This window comes from Calidris pugnax, unplaced genomic scaffold (assembly GCF_001431845.1).
Source record: "Calidris pugnax isolate Ruff unplaced genomic scaffold, ASM143184v1 scaffold28, whole genome shotgun sequence".
Lineage (NCBI taxonomy): Eukaryota > Metazoa > Chordata > Aves > Charadriiformes > Scolopacidae > Calidris > Calidris pugnax.
This window is the reverse complement of record NW_015090842.1, coordinates 7,574,721-7,594,666: the sequence shown is the minus strand read 5'-3', so window position 1 is coordinate 7,594,666 and position 19,946 is coordinate 7,574,721. Positions and strand designations below refer to the sequence as shown.

Sequence of the window (19,946 nt, the reverse complement as noted above, 5' to 3'; positions counted from 1 at the left end):
AATTAAAGAAAAGAAAAAAAAAAAGAGGAAAAAAAAGAGAAAAAAAGATTCACTCAAAAGAGCATTTAACAGGAGAAAAAAAGTTAGTGATAGTTGGCGTTCTACAAAGCAGGGATGTTGCACACAGAGCGTGGGAGGGAGCGGTCTCAGAGCAGGTCGACGCGGCGGTAGTACAGGAGGTAGGCTGTGCGCTCCGCAGACGGCTTCACCACCTGGTACTGGTTGATGACTTTCACTGCCTGGTCGTCGATGCGTAACCAGCCGTTCAGACCGATTTGGAAGACGTCCGTAGTGTAATGGCCACCGGTCGCGCTGTTTCCATGATGATAGACAACTGCAAAGAGAAAAGCGTGAGGCACACACACACTGCACGGAGAGAAACAGCCACTGGAAAAATAAAGAAAAAACATGACACATCGCTTTCCTCGTTGGATTTGCAGATGGTTTTCCAGATCTGGACTAAGCAGGAATCCTTAAGTGTCTAGTGCCTGCTTGCTTACATTTGATGCTACGTATTAGTATATATAATACTATATAATTAGTGTATTAGTAATACTTCTCCAGCATACCAAATCTCACGATTCTAAGAGGAGGTTTATAGTAAATTAAGAGTCAAAACCATCAAACTGCATTTTAGAATTCCCTAGAGGATTTTCTGGGAAGGATTTGCCTCCAAAAGGCCATGGGCAGCAGCACACATGCCCTTCAGAGCATCCAACAGGTACCACCACACTGAGCGAGAGACTCTCAGCTACACATTCACTCTGCCTGCTGATGACTACAGTATTTTATTGAAACTATTTAAAAAAAAATATTAAAAACTCCACCACACTGAGCGAGAGACTCTCAGCTACACATTCACTCTGCCTGCTGATGACTACAATATTTTATTGAAAATATTTTTAAAAAATAAAATTAAAAACTCACATAAAACTATGTAGTCGTCTAGTATATTAAAAAATAATCAGGCAACACCTTTCAGACCACACTGATTACAAACATCAGCCAGTTATTCCACCTCTAGTTTTTTTTTTCTTTTTGTCTGAACTATAATTTTATTCTGAAAACAGGCTCTATTCTGAAATAGAACAGGAACAATTCTATTCTGAAATGATACCAATCTACAAGTTTATTGTAGATATTATAGATACCAATCTACACATTTATTAGTTCCTGGTAACCTCCTTAACAAAACTGTGAACTGAATACTCAATTAACTGCTAATCTGCTGCTTCCGAGAGAGAAACAAACCGGCCTCTCCCCAGTTGCCCCCACAGAACAGAGGTCTCCCCCCTCCTGGCACAAACCAACCTCAGAGCTGGAAGCTGAGGGCTCAGTGCCAGGCAACTGCCTCCAAATGGAGGAGATCTCTTGTGTATCTAGTCCTAAGGATGCGTGTAAGAAACTGCATTCAACTCCTTCTAGGAACATGTGAGCCTTAACCATAAACTTAACAAGAACAAATAAAAAACAAAAGGAATTTCTGTTTTTCACACGAGAGCAGAGGTATGTAATTATGAAATTGTTTACACTCTTTCAGACAAGAGTCAGACTTCAGGCTTACTCAGATTTCCTTCACACTTCTATGAAAATAAACATTTCAGAGTAACTTAAGCAAAGCAAGAAGGCAGAATCTATACATTTTGGGGAATTTAGGAAATATTTCTTTTACAGTAGCTTAAACTTGAATTATGGATTTTCTGAAATTTATTTTTAGATAATTAGGCAAATCCTGGATGACAACTGAAACTGAAATCTTAAAAAGCTTATTGTAGTAATTTAAAATTCATCTAACAAGCTCCGTTTCTGTGGGTGAGAAGTCCCAGACTGACAGAAGACTGAAGTATTGTACTTTTCCATTGAAGGTGTTAGAAAAAAATCACAGCGCTAACACATTTTCTTCAATCCACCTTAAAAACACTGTCTAAACTTGGCCTATGAAACCCACTATCAATAAAAAAAAAATATAATAATTTACACTGCCAGAAACAGTCCTGAATTTCCACAAGAGACAGGTATGTTATTTCTTTCTGTAACCTCAGCGGTCACAAAACTGTATCCAAACCACCAAGTCACGTAAGGCCACCAGGACTGGCACAGATTTGGTGACGCAGAAGTCAAGACCTCCGGTTCTCCAGTTTATTACCTTCTCCCGATGCCAACACAAACAAGCAGGTGCAAATCGTAAACTGCGGAGGAGTTTTAAACTTCAGGAAATTCACTACTGCCCAGAGCCTGTTTTGTTCAGTATTAAAATGTTGCTTCTGAATCCTTGCATAATCTTCCAATCTGAGCGACCAATTTAGATACTTCATATACATCACAGACACTCTTAAAAAACATCGTTTCCTCAAACAAAAATCATCATCTCCTCCAAGTTAAACTTTTCCACCTACAATATGCTATTCATACCCTGCCAGCAATACTCATCTTGAAGGTTCAAAGGGATGCAGAGCCAGCATTCAACCAGCCATTTCAAAAGACATTTGAAACATTATTCTGAGAATATGTGGTACATTTTAGGCATAGTTATATTACAGCTGCATTTCAGCTTCTGCTGATAGTTGTCAGGGTGGATCTGTTATGGAACTCTGTTTTAGCACAAGCTTCAGGCTGGATCAGTCAGATATATAAAGATACAGCAATATATGTGTACATGCACATATGCAAGAAATCACTAAATGCGAGAATTTGAGACCCACAAGTTAATTCAGTGTAATTTTAAAGAAAATTATTTTATACAATCCAGGGAACTCTAGTGAATTCTAGAATTCTATATGCAGAATTTGTATTTGGAATACAGGGACAAGAGGCATATAGATAAAATACCTGCAAAGAGCCGGTAGGTTCTTTGGCCTTTAAAAATTTTACTTTTCACACCAGGAGACAGTAGCTCTGGAGGAGGAAAAAAAAGTCACAAAGGTAATAGTTAGCAAATTTAGAAATTCAATTCCAAAGGGATCAATTATTTCTAAGAGAAACCAATGCTACCATAGTTTAACTCAGATGTGTTTTGCAGCCACTAACATTTACAGAAAGTTTAAAACTACCACCGAAATAAATGAGGGGGAGAGAGGAAGAAGATCAGACTATTCATTTCTTTTCCTTGCATTCCTGCTGTCAGACAATGACAAAAATATTCATTTCAGATTCCAAGTCATACTATAATCAGTTTTGTCAAGGCAAACTGTACTAGTTCTACAAATATCCGTTCTTTAAAGAATTTTTAAAATAAAATATTAAGTAAAATAAAAGTGTACTGTCTGAAGAAGTACATATTTCACCTGAGACATGAGTGATCATTTTTATTTATTTTTTCTTATTTGAACTACTGTCTGGCTAATGGTCCATTTGTCGGATCAAAACAAAATGCATTTAACTTGGCAAGCTTCAGATGCTGGATTATCTGAAACCTTTCACACTTTGTAAAATCAGTAAATCTTAAGATATTTGTTTAAAGAAAGAACTTTGTTGTTTAACCTCTCAGCTACAGCTTATTTGTCTGCTTTCAGGCTGCATTTTCTATAAAACACCTGTTTTCTTTAATCAGCCACTGTTTATTACAATAATTTGCCACTTCTATGAATGAAATCCAAGATAAAATAACTGGCAACAGCCTTGGATAGGGATGTACCCTTCATGCAACAGGATCACTTCCAATATTTGTCCTCAGCAGCCTATAACCATACTCCTTAAATCTGCAAAAAGCTCTTATTTGGCCAACTCAATGACTAAGATGTGCCAAAGTTTTTAAGATCTTTCACCATAATGTTCTTTGCAAAACAGATGCCCAAACTCATATACAGGCATGACTGAACCCAGAAACCCACACTATTCTTTTTTATGAAAAAAACCCCCACCAACCAAACAAAAAACAAACCTCAAACAAAAACCCCAACCCACAAAAAAAGAAAAAAACCCAACCAAAACACCCTGTATAAGATGTTCATCCAAATTACAAAGTTTTAGAGAACAACAGAGAAGAAATCTTGTGCATAAAGCTGGGAGCAAGGAAAAAAACCTGAAACACAAGCAGATATCCCTAAGAAAGACACCATTATCTTTTCCCTAAAGAGGGGAAAACTCTGCTCAAAAATCTTTACCTTTACTAATTTCCAGATCAACAGGATACTCAATATTCTTGATAAGCTTCTGACATCCACCAGTTTTCTCATACACAAACCGCTTGAGGTGTAAAACAAGAACAGGAGGGAGTTCTTCTAATGTCACTCTTCGACTGATCTCCACCTAATGCACACATAGGACAAAGAAAACCCATAACTTTCTGTGAACTGCTCCAAATTACTCCTTTAAATGAGGGATGAAGATTTAATTCTAAATACAGTAGCAGAAGAAACACAGAATTGTTGTTGCTATTATATTAATTCAAGATGAACATGCTGCTGATTTCAGATAACTCTGATCTACAGAAGACAACAACATCACAGCTCAGCACCTAGAACACTGTTGAAACACCTTCTCACAACAGGATCACTAAAATACAGACCTATTCACAGGGGGATAACAATGATTAATGTATTAAAAGATTAGTATGCAACAGTTCGAAAATTATTTTGCATTAACCAGAAGATATTTGTCATTCAAGAAGTCCCTTGAAAAACAAAGTGAGCTGTTACATGGGCTCCTTAAAAAATAAGTCACGATCAGCTCTTCATAAGAGATCAGTAATTAAAGATTTTTCTTTCTAAAAAAGTATACTGGGTTCTTTCAAAGGTTCTAAAGCAAATTTTAAGAGAAAAATTTGAGTTATAACCTCAGTTATTTTCTACTAAATATTGATTCTTCTATAATTATAACCAAACAATCTGCAAAGTTACTGTCTGAAAACCTGAAACTGAACTCCGAATTGCAGAATAAAAATGTTTTGCCTTCCTAGAAATCATGACTCAAAAACATTTCTCAAAATAACTGCTTTGGGCTTTTCTCATTTTTTTTTATTGTAAACCATCAGCATATTATTATTCAATACAGGGCCTGATTCCACTAGAACCTACTAAGTGTGGAATAGAAAATCATGGGGAAAAACTATTATCTCTTTCCAAGCTTGAAATGTAAACCGTCTTCGGATGCTGAAGCAAGCAGATTTTACAGGCTACTTGACCTCCTCATGGATCTGAGCTGATCCAATTTACAAGAAGTAATTCTATGTTTGAAGCAGAAATATTTTCCAAAAACTGTGTAAAATTTCACCTGCATCTGAAGGGCTCAAAATATGCCTTTCTGTGTCCAAAACCCATCAAACCCCTGGCAACGCCAGCAGCTTCACTGAGCACTGAGGGAAGTTTTTTTTGCATTTTGTTTGCTTTTAAAACCAGGAAGCCAAACAGGACCCTGTTCTTTTCCATTCAACAAGTAAGCCCCTGCTGGTGCCCACCTCCTCAATTTCTAGGAAATAACACGTAGAATAAGAAGCTGGAAGGCAAACTCTGAAAGTGAAGGTGACAACAGGAGGATCACACAATTCTCCCATGAGCTCATGAGAGGATGCATCTCCCACACATCTTAGGATGGAACAGCTTCTGCTTTTAGAAAGCAAATCCAGAGAGGCTTTACAGAGAGGAAAAAAACATTCACTTGATTCTCCCAGATATTACTATCTCAAGATTTTCCCATACTGTGTCTTCTAAAGCCCAAATCTTTTGAGACTCAAAAGTCTTTCAATTCTGAGTTTTGTGCAAAAAGACCTTAGCAGAGCCCAGCCCAGCAAGGGAGGATGCTGAAGAGCGTTGCTGCAGTGGTTTAAGCAGTTGCCATTCTCCACCCTCACTACCTGCAGACAATAGCTGGCACATGGGAACAGATGTGAGCACCTCAGCTCCATGGCTCCATAATTAGCTCAAACCAGAAATCAAATCACTTTTGTCTTACAGTGCCAGAATGAAGAGCAGCAGCTGAGGAACAGGCACATGCTCTGCTGTCCTGACTCTGTGAAGGGGCTCCGGTTTCTGGCAGCAACATCACCAGCCAAGAGTGCCATTACTGTTTAGTGAACATGAGTCAGAGTCACAAGAAAATATTTGTAAGATCCTCAAGGAGCAGTCTGAGAATTCCAGGGGATGTGAAGGCTCCTTCTAAGGAGTATGTGGAGGGTAACATGGAAAAGTAAATGAGGCTCGTTAGTTACTCAGGAGCCTTCCCCTCTGGTAGAAAACCTGAGCAGGTCTGCAAATAGGAGTAAGACTGAAAAAAAAAATAATGTCACTTCAGTGAGGTTAAAAATTAAAGTCCTTCAAAGAAACAAAAAAACCCAACTATCAACTGTTGAAATATTCAAGATCTAACAAATAGATCTGCAAGACCAGAAGGAACCAAAACAACTTTCCTCAAACGCTAGTGAGCACGCGAAATTGAGTCATAAACAGCAAGAAAACGCCACTCCATTTTAAACACCTATTTGCATTTAGAACATCTAATCATTTTAAACACTGCGGGAAAATCTGACTGGTTTCCTGTTTATATTAAGACACACATAAAATTCAAAATCAGCTCAAAGCGAGTAAAAAACAAACTTTAAAAAAAAAAAATCATTCACATATATTTGGAAGATTATTCTTTCCATATCTACTGTTTATGCCCACAGCTTGTAAAGAATACAATTCACATTAAAACAATCAGATGACAGTAATAATTTTTAATAATACACTTTTAGCTTTATCAGTAGTCCTGAGTTTCCCTTTTGTAAAAATGGGAGATCAAATACTCTTTTCCAACACTATGTATTCAGGGTTTACACTACAATTGTAATAGAAGAACTATTTCAACTTGAATTTCTTTTGAAAAAAAAAGATCTAAAAGACGTTATGAATGCTTGTATTTCCATTCTGACTCTAAAATACAAGCCAGACCAAACCTCCAGCACCTAATTTGAACACCCATTTCTTCCAAACCTCGTAATTGAACACTGGGTTGTCAGTAAAGAAGTTAAAACCAGCTGCAGTAAAAACCAAAAAATGAATGACCAGTGCAAAAAATCTATGTGGTAAATCATGATGAGCTTGCATTGCAAATGTTTCTTCCATGTGGAGAACAACTGGAGAAATGAGTGTTCTCTAACACTTCTACTGACTATGTAAGACAGACAAATGTCAGCTCTCCATCTTTAGTTTTCAAAGTTAACATAAGTCATAGTGTTCAAGTAACTATTTGTAAAGCAAGAATAAAAACCCTTTTAAAAAAGTTGAGTATTTGACTGTAAAAAGGGGTCAACAGAACACACCTCTTGCTTGGTTTTTGTGGTATAACCCTGGACAGACTCTCTTGCCACCAAACTTTCCAGCGCATCCTGAACCGTGCGGATCTTGTCCGACTGGATGTCCAGTTGCAGGGTGAAGAAAGGTTGCAGCGTGGCAGACTCCTTAGAACTCTGCTGGTAAACAACAGATCTACGGAAACAAAAAAGTCAGAATGTAATAAAGCAGAGTAATTTTCAATAATATAGAATCTTCATGTAAGAACAGACTGAAGTCCACTTCAGTAACTGGATTTATAGCGAATCCAAAACAACCCACACAAATACAAACGTTAAGCGTAAATTTCAACAACCTGAAACCACTTTACTGCAATTTACGTGATTTTCACATCCACTTAGAGCATAGTGAATGGGACTGTACTTGAATTGGTTTATTTATACAAGGATTCAGACAGTTACTGGATAAGCATCAAAAGTTTCAAGAAAAATACTGGAATTTTTGATAATGCACTTAAAAAGATTCACCTCCAGACTCTTTCCGTTTTAAGAGTTTTGAAATGATGTTTTCCAATCTTCCGAAGTGCAAAATAATAGTGCTTATCTAAGTGTATGTTCTACTGAAAAAAATTCAACTGATTCCGGATTCCCCAACAAAAATACACAGATTTTTAAGTCACTTCACTAAGATCAATTTCACAATGATTTTAAATTGTTTGCTTAGATCTTGTCATAGGAAATATAAACCATGCTCCATTGAGGACTGGCATTTCCTCCCATCATCTTCTGTGTCCAGACTTTGTCCACGTACTCCTTTGTACATAAATGAGAGTTTTTCGGAAAACTGGCAGGAGTAACGACCTGGGGCATGAGAACACATTTCCTGTTTTTTTTTTTATTTTTGTTTGAAGCATATTCAGTTGCAGCCTTTCAGTAGCCTGGCTTGGTGATCACTGTTTTGTGCGAGGAGACAGCACACTCCTCAGCCACAACGTCACTGCACTAAGTGGACTCTTCCTGATTTTCATTTTTCTTAAACTTCAGTGAAAACTTAAAACCATCAAACGTGGCTCAAGAATTTTTTTTATTATGTTGAAAGCAGTACTTACATTAAAAAGCCCCAGCTGCTACAAAAATGAAGTTTTATAGAGACCAAGAAATCATTTATTTATTCTATTGTTACGCTTGTTACAGTACCCTTTAAAGTAGTAAAGCAATTAACACAGCTCTAATCCATGCAGCCACGCTGAAATTTAGTCACATACAAGATGGTAACATTCAAGTTTCATGCCTGCCCTGCAAACCCCTATCAAAAGAGCCCCTTTGACTCAGGCCAAGCCCTGAAGCACCAAGAGAAAGCCAATGCATCTTTATATTGGCAAATATATATCCTTGAGAGGAAAAAGAGCATATGAAAAACAGTAGCATCTTTATTTCGGTTTAACACTTCCTCCTTGGCTAAATTTAAGGACAAAACCCTCAACACATGGCAAGCGCAGTGTTTCAACAAACAAACCCTTCACTGTGAAACTCTTGCTGCTTTTGGATACGCTTCCCAAACCCTTTTTAAGCCAAGTATTATTTAGTGCAATAATCAACAGAAGAAAGCTAACAACTGTGTTTTCAAACCCATGTATTAAAGATTTAATTAGTAATACAGATAATATTCTGAAAAGATAACATTAAGGAATTATTTTTTTTAATTATTAGAAATTAAATTGTACATTTCTTCAAAACATTATCTTCCAAGAGATATGCAAAAATTGATTTTATAGCAAAACCTTTGCTGGATTATGATTTTCTATAACAAAATCATTTATTAGAATAATTAAAAATTTCAATTCGTTGAGAAAAAATGCATCACTTCCAATAATTACTTACTCTTGGCTATGGCAAGAACTCTAGTAAGGATTTTTGAGGAAAACAGGCACTGCCCGTTGCTACTCTGCTTATATTACAACAATGTAATTGATGCATTTTCTTTTTAAATAACAGTGCATTTGGAAGGAAAAGTTGGTACTACTTATGGAAATATTTAGCAGACTTCTAACTGGCTTGTGAGCAAGATTGCATAACAAATATTTGAAGTTCACACAAACTGGAAGTCAAAAGGGACTCCTGCACATGAACAAACCAGATCTGATAGAACTGTGTATCTTCATACTTTTAAGTCTCACATTGCTTAAGGAAGACCCTGAGTTTCTGGGTTTTTTAAGCAATTATGCCTAAATAGGCATTTAACAGACAAAGCCTCGAGAGGAAAGCCTAGTTTCCCAAGCCAAAAGATGCCAATCCAAACCATGTTTTCCTAGCTGCTTTCCATTTGATTTTTCCAATTTCTGATGCTTTCATTTACAGGACTTCTGGCAATTCTGTGTTCAATCCTTCCTATCTCCACCCTCAGCCTCAGCAGATGAAGCTTTCCAACATCACAACACGGGATACAGTTTCTGTGGCAAATTGTGTGACCTAGTTTGGAGGTTAAATAAAATGGGTGTGGTGACAGCAGCCAAGGGATGCTGGATTGGACCCTGTGGTTCTGCTGCTAAGTGCAAGTTTTTGCCTTTTTTCAGTATTACCTGTGCTTTTTGTCATTTTCTGTGGGCTTCTACAGAAGGCAGCGTTCTCTTAGTATTCTTAATTTAAAAACTAATGGAATCATGTTGATATCTAAACAATTCTGACCGTGATAAATGTACTAAGAGTATTAACAATGCCTTGGGTATGTGAACGTACCATTAACGCGGAATTCCATCAATACCTACAAAGATCTGTCTGCCAATTTCTATGGAAAATACCATTTTATTTGCCAGTTGTCTGACTCAAATCCCAGAAGAATAATTGCAGTGCATTTCACGGGCAGAAGGCACTAGCCCACATTATTCACACCTCTAGACTGAATACCTGGCAACACAGGGAGTCAAACACCAGCAATTAAGTGTCTGTCTCCAATTTAAAAATAATCCTTCAAGTCTAGCATTTTTGTTTTGGAATATGTTTTTAGCAAGTGTTTACCTTGCTTTCATTTTAAATTATACATTTCTCCAAACAGGTCATGAGGCTCCCTTTCCAAAAAATATTTTTCCAGTATCTACTTTCTGCCTTTATCTGGTATCAGACCCAAATATAAGTAACGCCCCACATTCCTTTAGTTCCTGTGACATCTTGTAGTAATTTACATCTTTCCAAAATTCTTTTGTCTTTACCATTATATTTATTAACTGTGACACATATGCTTCCCAAAGGCAGGGAAGTTAAGTGTCTAAACAACCAAAAACTTTACAGTTTTTCATTATATTTCATTCTCTTACTGACCAGATTTAATTCCTGGGAAATCTCAGTATTCCTTAGTATCCTTTATTTACAAAATGAGTCAAGGCTCCTCAGAGGTCACAAAAATTAGGTAGCTCTAAAGTTTCTTTGGAATACTTAGACATTAATATAAATATACAAAGCATTCATAGTTCAGACTCCCTTATATTCAATTCAGGGCTTTTTTTTCTCTAAACAGTCCAGTTTTTAAAGACACTTAAAAAGATCCAGACCCTACAATAATACACTAAGTCATAGAATCATTTGATCATTGATCAATCTTTTGATCATTCTGGTCCAGCTCCTGAACCCTCTCTTGCATAACAAATGCTTCATGGTAGAATCTTCATCTCTCCCGGCCTGAACAAACTGTGTAACAGTCTTTTCTAAACAACCATCCAATAATGGTGAAAAATATAGAAAGCAAAGCAGAAGAAAAAGTTAGCTGTAAAGGCCAAGCAGCCTGTGGTCTCAACAACTGTTACGAAAAAGTACTGTACCTTATATGACCACCAAAAATATCAGTAATTGGAGTTTGAACAAAGTCAGCCTGTCGAGTGACTGATGATTTGTTGCGAGGTCCAACTTGCTCCCACTCATCCTCACTGCCTTCCCCTTGGTCATCCTGCTCCTCTTCTTCATGAAGAGACTGAGCCTCAGGGCCGTTGGACACTGAGAGTTCTTAAAGAAAAAAAAAAGGTTTGATTTTTTACAAATAAAACATGCATACAGATACAGAATTTGAAAGGAAAAAACCCATTACAAGTCATTTTCAGAGAATAAAATGTTTTCATAGATTTTAGAAAGTCAACAAGAACAAATATATTCCAGGCTCATAGCTGGACACATCCATATATTAACAGAATGCAGGTCACTGATGGCTGTATGTAAACAGACGTAGTTTTCTAGCAAAGTTTGATATATTTTTAGTATTAAATTTATGGGGTAGAAAATTAGAAAGTCAAGTGTTATTCTGGAAACATAATTATGCCATTATTAAATACAACTCATTTTCTGCACAGTTATTTTACAGGGAACCCAAGGCTTAGCAAATATTTTCTTTGCAGGTGCCAGAGTCAGGAGGCTATAAACTGCACTCAGCTAAAGAACAAAATACGGAATGATCATTTCATAACATAAAAAATTACCCTATTAAAGAGAAATTGGATAACTAATGATCTTAATTATATACTTAGCTAATATTTGGCTAAGACTAACAGTGCGTTGTTTGATTTTTCACAGGGGACCCAAACATAAAGCCACTGTAAACTAAATTGGCATTTCAGTCTGCATGCAAATTCTAATACTTCTTCCAAATAAAATTTTTCTCCAACTTTGTCAATAAGAATTTTTTTAAAAATTATTATGTTCTGGTTTATATTAGATATAAATTATAGATATACATTAGATATAAATTCGTCTAGAAGCTTCCACTTCAAACCACTGTTGATTAAGATCTTTTTTTGCAGATCAGTGAAAAAACACCCTGATGTATTTTTGAACTTCCATGGAGAGAGCCAAAACCCCAGTAAACAACTGACATTGCAGGTATTACGAATGGCAGACAAACATACCTATGCTTAAGACATGACTATTCAATTTGAATTAGCCTCAAATAATGCTTGGTTGAGCTCAGTAAATCTGTAATATAGAAATTATCTATTTAGGAGGACGAGGACATTATTATTGTCATCCAGAATATTTACAGAGTGATAATGCTTTTCCAAACACTCAGTAACACTTCAGATCATTTGTAAATTGGAGAGCATGGACTAGTTTTATCCTTTGAAAAGATTTTTTTAATTTATTTTTTAATGTTTTTGAGTACCCTAAAACATGGCATTCTATCCCTATCTCAACATCTACTCCAAACATTGCTCTGTATTATAGAATCATCACCAAAAAAAAGGAGCATATTTGAAAGAAATCAAGTTTGCTACAAAGAAAACCAACCAAACACTAACTTTCATTTTGTGGAGAGAGAAGTTTCTTCAGGGCGAGCATTTCTTCATGTAGTCCATTGAGGATAAATCCCAAGTATTCTTCAGCATCTTCTTGCCTGCCCTGAATAAAATGTTTTGGTTTTTTTTCAATTATTACATGGCATTTTTCTGTTTTCATTTTAAAAGAAGGCTCATGACATTGAAAATCTAGTTTTCTGCTATTAATTTAGTTAATTTACCAACTACTCAATCTAAGTTGTAAAGTCAAATAATGTTTAAATTCTACTATAACAACCCTTAATTTTTTACCAGTTCAAAAAGAACCTAGACATTAATTGGTGACCTACCATAATCAGCAAGTACCCACATAAGCTTGACCTGGGTACAAGAATTTCTCTATTCTTTTCAATACAAATATGATTTAATGTGCGAGTTGGTAATTATTATTTTTGCTATTTTGCTGTTATCAAACCAAGGCCATATCAAAGGATGGTCTGAACCATTATCTTTTCTCTAAATTGAAACTAAACCTGAAATAGTATTTTGAAGTCTCTGTGGACCTTCAACCACTCCAAGCTGAAGCCCAAGCAGAAATGGGGAAAACTGAACAAAACTGCTCATTTCTTAAATATAAATCAACAAGAGATGTTCCATTCCAACTGTAATTTTTTCATTATTCTGACGTATCAAAATGCTAAACATATAATTAACATCTTCCTAAAATTTAAGTCCTAAGACAGTCTAGCTTCATTATAATGAACTACCAACTAGTTGATTTTAGTAATATTTAGGCACAGAACCTGACACATGGCTTTACACTGTGACTGACAACAGTGACTGACTCGCAATGCAATTACAAAGTCAAAGATTTATAAGCCACACCTTTTCTGACAGACTTGACTTTATAACTGTCAAAAGTCTATAAATGTACGTAGGTTCAAAGGCAGCTCCTGGTCGGATGTCTCTCACAATTTTATCGCCTAAAGCTGCAAGGCAAAAAGAAGTACATATAAATAAAAATATAGAGAAGATCTTCCACATTATACCTTAACATTCTCTTCACACATCACTTGATTTTGGAATCCAAAATTGTTTTGTTATTAATAGTTTTGCTATCATTTGAGTGACTCAGGCTCAGCATCTGAAAACATGGTGTTTGTTTTTTAAAACATCTTACATCATCCTACATAGACTTAGAGATGGTCCAAAGTTAGTACTCTTTTTATGAAGATTAACAATAATAACCACAAGAGATGGTCCAAAGTTAGTACTCTTTTTATAGTCAACACTGAAGATTAACAATAATATCCACTGCCATCATAAAAGAACAATTCTGGATCTATTTAAATTTTTGTACTTCTTTTGTATTCAAAGAACACTTCCTTAAATCTTTTATATATTTGTAATTCTAATAGATCACTTTTCCTCACTGCAGAAAAAAACAAAATACAAACAAGATACAGTTTGACAGATTTTTCAACCTAATGGCGATACAAGGCCTTGGAAACTATATTTGAAAAACCACACAATACAATAAAATGACCTAGAAGTATAATAAGTTGCATAAGAGAGTAAGATTTGTTTTACAGAAACAAAACTTCAGCAGCAAACCACAGAAATGTCTGAACTGTTTGGAAATCACTGGAACAACCAGCTCCTCGTGATATTTTCTTATAATGTTACATAAACACATTCCTGAAACTGTTTCTTATTTCTATAAGTTTGTAATACAACAGATTTGGTTTTAGAGATTATAAAAGAAATGAAACCTACAAGATAATTTATTTGCATAAAACCGTTCTATTCCTTACTACATAATCATCATTGATCATAACCACATATTAGCAAGAATCATACAGTTGTAAAGTTTTCCCGGTGCCTAGGATGGGGAGGAATTAAAAGCCAGGATAAGATGCCTGCAGGCAACCTCTAACTGCTAAAGACACCCATTATGGCCCCATTTTGTTCCAAATGAACATGAGTATTTAGTATTTAAGGAAGAATGATAGAATTGAGCAAGTTGGTTAACCAAACAGGTGGAAATATGTAAGAAAGGAAACACAGTAAAATACAGTAAATATCAAATGATTTTGTTAGAAAGGGCATGTTCTTAGAAGACATCTTAACAATGAAGCTAACTGCCAACAAAAACTATTCATATTGCACTTGTACATCTCGTCTACCAAACAGAAGAAAAAATGTAAGCTGCAACACCTATGATTTCTTGACATTAATCACCAATAAGAAAAAGCATAACACTGACAGAAAAAGAACAGCAAACTTGTTAAGATATCAAGAAACTCCAAAAGTCCAAAGAGCTGTGAAGGGCACCAAGCACCAGTATTTAAAGGTCTTAAGTCCTTACCCCAAAGCCTTCTTACCATGATTTTAAGACTCTTCTCCCCCTATTCCCACTCACCTTGTTTTGCTTTAGGAGGTACAGGCATATTAGTGAACTCATTCATTAAACGAACACTGAAACAGAATGGAAGGAACAACTACACATGAGCAGCAAGTTAAGACTTAGAAGGACAAATAATAAAATAAAATCATTGTCATTACTAGCTGCCAGAAAAAAAAACAACATTGAAGAATATCATAATGAAGTCTGAGTAAAGTTCAGACATAAAAATTAACCTGATCACTTCTAATGAAACCAAGGTGTTAGGTTTGCTCTTGCAGCTCTCACGAATCATTTTTACATATTAAAGACAATTTCAAACTGATATTCCTCAGGCAACAGGAAGTATCTTCCTTAACCAGTCAAGCAATTGTAAAACACCATGTTCATTACAAAACCCATGTATCAACAAAAAAAAAAAAAAACACAAAAAAGACTGAATTCATATCAACTTTCAACAATTGCAGTAAGCAATCCCTTGTTAGATATTTCTGAGTGAGCTTAGTCAGATCACAGATATTTATTTTTTTAAACAAGCTACTTACAAACTGTCTATCATTGGTGTTGAGGTACACGGCCGCTGTGATTTTGAATAAATTGGAATGGACTTCATTAAATGATACATTGGAGGGCAAGCAACCAAGGCTTGCAGGGTCTATGTAGTGGCATTAAGGAAATATTCAGAAAATAGAATCTGCATAATAACCAAATATTCAAATATATTTAAAATTATATGCAAAACAAAGCTAACTCTTTATTACGTAGACCAATCCAGTAACTAAACTGGAAGAGGTGGATTGAATTTTATTACAAGGTTAACTAATAATGTACAGAAGTCACACTAAAAAACCCCAGTATCTTCTAGCACGCAGTGATTTCACTGACATTTTAATAACGTCAAAAACTTTAATTAGAGGGGAAGGAAACATTTACTGTAGGAGCAGGAGAGGAAAAGAACTTTCATAGGAAAAACTTGGTAAAATTAACAATTTGAAAACTGGCAAGTGAGAATCTGTAAGATGTTTTTGGAAAAGAATGCCAGAAGCCAGCTGACAGACTTCAAGTTAAAGGTGATGATTCACCCCCATAACCAAACCAACCCAAACCAAACCAACCCAACCCGCTGTGATGCGAAGCATTCTATAGTGTAAAGGCAAGTTTGGAGCAACCAGTAAAACCAGAATATATGTTGGAAGAAAATACTTTAAAAACATCAAAATCTACATGGTGAGAAAAGTGAACAAAGGAAATCTCTTAAAAGACTGGAGGGGCAGGGGAGTGACAAAAAAGGCAACAATCTCAACAGCTACAGAGATATATTCCCTACAGTGTGCAAAAACTGACTGACAAATTCCCATGTAACATTTTAAGGCTGAAAAAAAAAGGGAGCTAATACATATAATCAGATGAGTGCAGAACTGGTTACGTAAATAAAAGCTGACATTTAAAGCACAATCACTGGTCTGGAAATAGGTTATTAGGTTCTGCAATGATCACTCTTGAAATTGGTCTTAGTATTTTGCACTAGTGGTACAAGCAGTAAAAGTATCCTTACTGTCACCTGCAGTGAGCCATTGCCAATACAGGAGTTACATCTCAATAACAAATTATTAATAATAAAACTATAATACAGCACCGAGAAGGAAGATTTGTTAGCCAAGGTAACAGTTATTTTTGCAGGGCAATACAATTCCAATACATTATGAGTGAGCTAATATTCCATCCCATTGTAAAAGGATCATTTTAAACAGTGTGTTTACACAGATGACATGATAGCAACAGCCTACTCAGCAGAAAACCTAATGATCCACTCACCAAACTGCCAAAACAAAGCTTAAAAGTTACTTCAAGTACAAAAGAGAAATAACTACGTAAATTGACGCACAGAGCGATGAATAAACATAATTAGAAATTACAAGAAGATTTTCAGTCATGAGCAAATTAAAGTTCTGAAATATTTTGACAGAGGTAACAGGGACTAACTGCAAACAGGATTGTGCAACCAACTGCAGGGGATCCCTGGACACAAAGTTCAATGATCCAAAATACCCCTGGATTTCCAGATGCTACCCTTAAATATTTTAACCACATTAGTAGGATATGGGAAGACAAACACTTTTATAAAATACTTACCAGAATAATCCAGAAAAACTCTGACAGATATAATATACAAATTTTAACTTAAGTGTATTAATGTTTTCCAAGGTAAGGATACAGCATTGATGTAGCACCAGTTTCCTTTGTTGATCAGCCCTCGCGGTTGCAAAGACACTGGTTTATGTATTAGTCTTACATTTTCCAGTATTTCTGCAGAACAAGAAACAGTAAATTGAGCATCAACAAAGTGCACATGCTAGCCATCAAAACAAGCATCTGTTGATGCAGTACAAAATAATTAACAAGATTCTTAGAAACTTCAGCGAATTATTTTTACTGCATTTAAACACTGCTCATATTTCAAATCAGATGTATTTCTTCAACAGAAGACATCCTGGAACTTGGGTCAGGAGGACGCTGGTACAAACATTATCATTGTAATTTCAAAACCAAGGTGACCTATTTGATTTTTGTTTTCCTAATAAAAGATACTTTTATTTATATAGACACATGTATAGACATAAAATCCCATTAGCTGTAATCTCTTGCCACCAATTTTATGAAGTATTTCCCAAATCCTTCTGCTTTGGAGAAAGATGAAGTTGATACAGCAGTCTCAGTTTACAAGTTTCAACACAGACTATCAACAGAAACATCTTAGTGCAAACAGGACAGACAGATGTTAACATACTCTTTGGAACAGTATGTTTTATTTACTGGTTTAAGACTTCCCAAACCTAGAAGACAACAGGCTTACACAGCACAATGCCTACTCCTTGGTTTCCTGCTTTCAAAAACTTCAGCAATGGTTCAAATTTAAAAATTAGAAACCACTGCACATAAATAAGTCTGTCTCAGTTATGAAACCGAGAGCGACAGGGGGAGTTTTTCCAGGAAGTCTGACCTGTTATTTAGGTACCTAAATAAAAACTGTTTAAGGAAAATATTGGATCTGGTATATTTTAAATTTGCAAAATAAGGGTAAGAGGTATACAAGACAGAAAAAAGAATGCAAATAAACATAGCTATTGTCTATCAAGGGGGTTATGTATTTTTATAATAAATGTGAGGCCCTCCAAAGCCCTTATATGCTACACCGCATAAACTTAAAAGTTTGTTCTATTCACTGGCAGGACTATCTAAACTGACAAAATAACATGACATAGGTGGAAAAGCAGAGGCACGGTGCCATAATTAAGCAGAGGAGGGGGCAGAACTGCAAACAAAAATCCACATCCTTTTACTTCCAAACTATCTCTTTACCTATAAGATCGCATTTCCTGCTGACATCACCAGTTCTAACCAAGTCAAAACATGCCAAAAACCAGAAAACATTTAAATCAATCCTCTGTTACATAAAGAACCTGACAACTGAAAGGGCAGACAGCAGAAAGATGAAAAAGGGAAGACATTAGCAACTAGCAAAAATGCAGATGAAAATCCTTCTGCGAGTATTGAAATATATTTGTTATTAAATTACTAATGCTCAAGTATTTACGAACATATTGTTAATGCAGCAAAGTTTGAAACGTTGTGCACACATACAATCTTTCTGTTAATATAACTAAGCACTGTTGAAAATTAGGATAAAAAGAATGAAAAAAGTATTTATTTTTAATGTCTATCAATAACTTTTTATCTTAACTGTATTTTTCCCCATTTTTGTATCATACTAAATAGTAATGGTATTAGGACCTTTAGCATCCTCTTGTGGTCATAAAACTGCTTTGTAAACAATGTCTAGAGCAATTGCACAGAGTTTTGTTTCTTTCAACATAAAGAATTATGTTTGTGTACAGCAATTAATACCACATTGACAACAATAAAAAATGCCAGGACAACACAGCTGGATAGCCCTACATGACATCAGTTTCTGCAAGAATGCAGTTTGATAGTACACCAGTCTAAATTTCTCAAGTTATTTATAAAACCTCCAAACCTTGCATGCCTCTATTCCACAACTGCTTGCTCTAGTGCTTACCGACCTTTATCAATAAGAAAAAAAATTCTACTATGTTAACATTGTTACAGATTAAACTAAGTAATTCTTGCCTTGTTCAGTACAGTTTTGGGAGCGCAGTGTACTGCCATTTGCTTTATGAATTTGGTTTATGTACTTAAAAAGTTACATCCATGATCACTCCAACAATCTCATCTGAGACAAAGTAAATCCCAATTTTCCATGTTTACCTTAAAAGTATGGTTTTCAAAACTTACTTCTGTTTTTGTTGCTGCACTATTACATCTTCCTCGGAAGTAATGCCCAAAGACTGGCATTTTCATGGAGTCCTCAACAGCAACAACAGAACTATAGTTATCTTCCATCTTTTCCACGTAAATTGGTTAAACAGTTAGCAGTTAAAAGACTTCTCAGAGAAGAGCTAGTTCTCCAATCACGTATTTCCCTCACTTACTTAGAACATTAGATAAGGTGTAATTAACAATCGTCAGGTTATGCATCAGAGGGAAGTAACTGTGAAATGCAGCAAGAGAAGCCTAAAACAGTTTTTGTTTTTTTACAAATATAGACCATTTATAACCTTACTATCTCTTAAAAATGAGATGTTGTTTGCCCTAGCATCTAAATGAAGATGTATAATTAGTATGGTTGCCCCTTTCTAAATGTGCAAAAGCCCTACCTGTACTTCTTTACCACTCCAATGTTACCTGCCTGCAGTTTCGCCAAATAAACATCAGTGGTTCATAGTTTGGTTCAGAAGTTCCTTTAACTGGTTCACCAGTGTTGCCAGTAAAGCTTCTCACCACACACCTTCACCACTTGCTAAAATTAACTCTTCCGTACTTTTTTTCAGGAAGATTAACATGAAAATTTTTTGTTCATTGCATTTATTTTCTAGTCCTGATCTTCATCTCTTTATCTTGTGTAGCTTCCTTTACATTTGAAGACGAAGGAACCACAGACGTTTGCAGGTTGAATCAAGTAGCATTAAACTATCTTCAAGGTGCCTGTGAACTATTAACTTCA

General features: G+C 35.6%; 1 protein-coding gene across 1 annotated transcript in view; it reads right to left on the bottom strand.

Moving 5' to 3' along the window:
• Nucleotides 1-6: 6 nt before the first annotated feature.
• The window catches only part of USP10 (ubiquitin specific peptidase 10), a 34,903-nt gene continuing 14,963 nt past the window's right edge, over nucleotides 7-19,946 (bottom strand). Inside the window, exons 5-14 of the mRNA XM_014942145.1 lie at nucleotides 17,079-17,170; nucleotides 15,409-15,518; nucleotides 14,882-14,937; nucleotides 13,345-13,448; nucleotides 12,484-12,583; nucleotides 11,020-11,200; nucleotides 7,238-7,403; nucleotides 4,104-4,248; nucleotides 2,830-2,895; nucleotides 7-334 (exon numbers count right to left, since the gene is read on the bottom strand). Coding sequence (XP_014797631.1) covers nucleotides 147-334; nucleotides 2,830-2,895; nucleotides 4,104-4,248; nucleotides 7,238-7,403; nucleotides 11,020-11,200; nucleotides 12,484-12,583; nucleotides 13,345-13,448; nucleotides 14,882-14,937; nucleotides 15,409-15,518; nucleotides 17,079-17,170 — 1,208 coding nt within the window. The 3' untranslated portion in view covers nucleotides 7-146. The remainder of the gene's footprint in view (nucleotides 335-2,829; nucleotides 2,896-4,103; nucleotides 4,249-7,237; nucleotides 7,404-11,019; nucleotides 11,201-12,483; nucleotides 12,584-13,344; nucleotides 13,449-14,881; nucleotides 14,938-15,408; nucleotides 15,519-17,078; nucleotides 17,171-19,946) is intronic.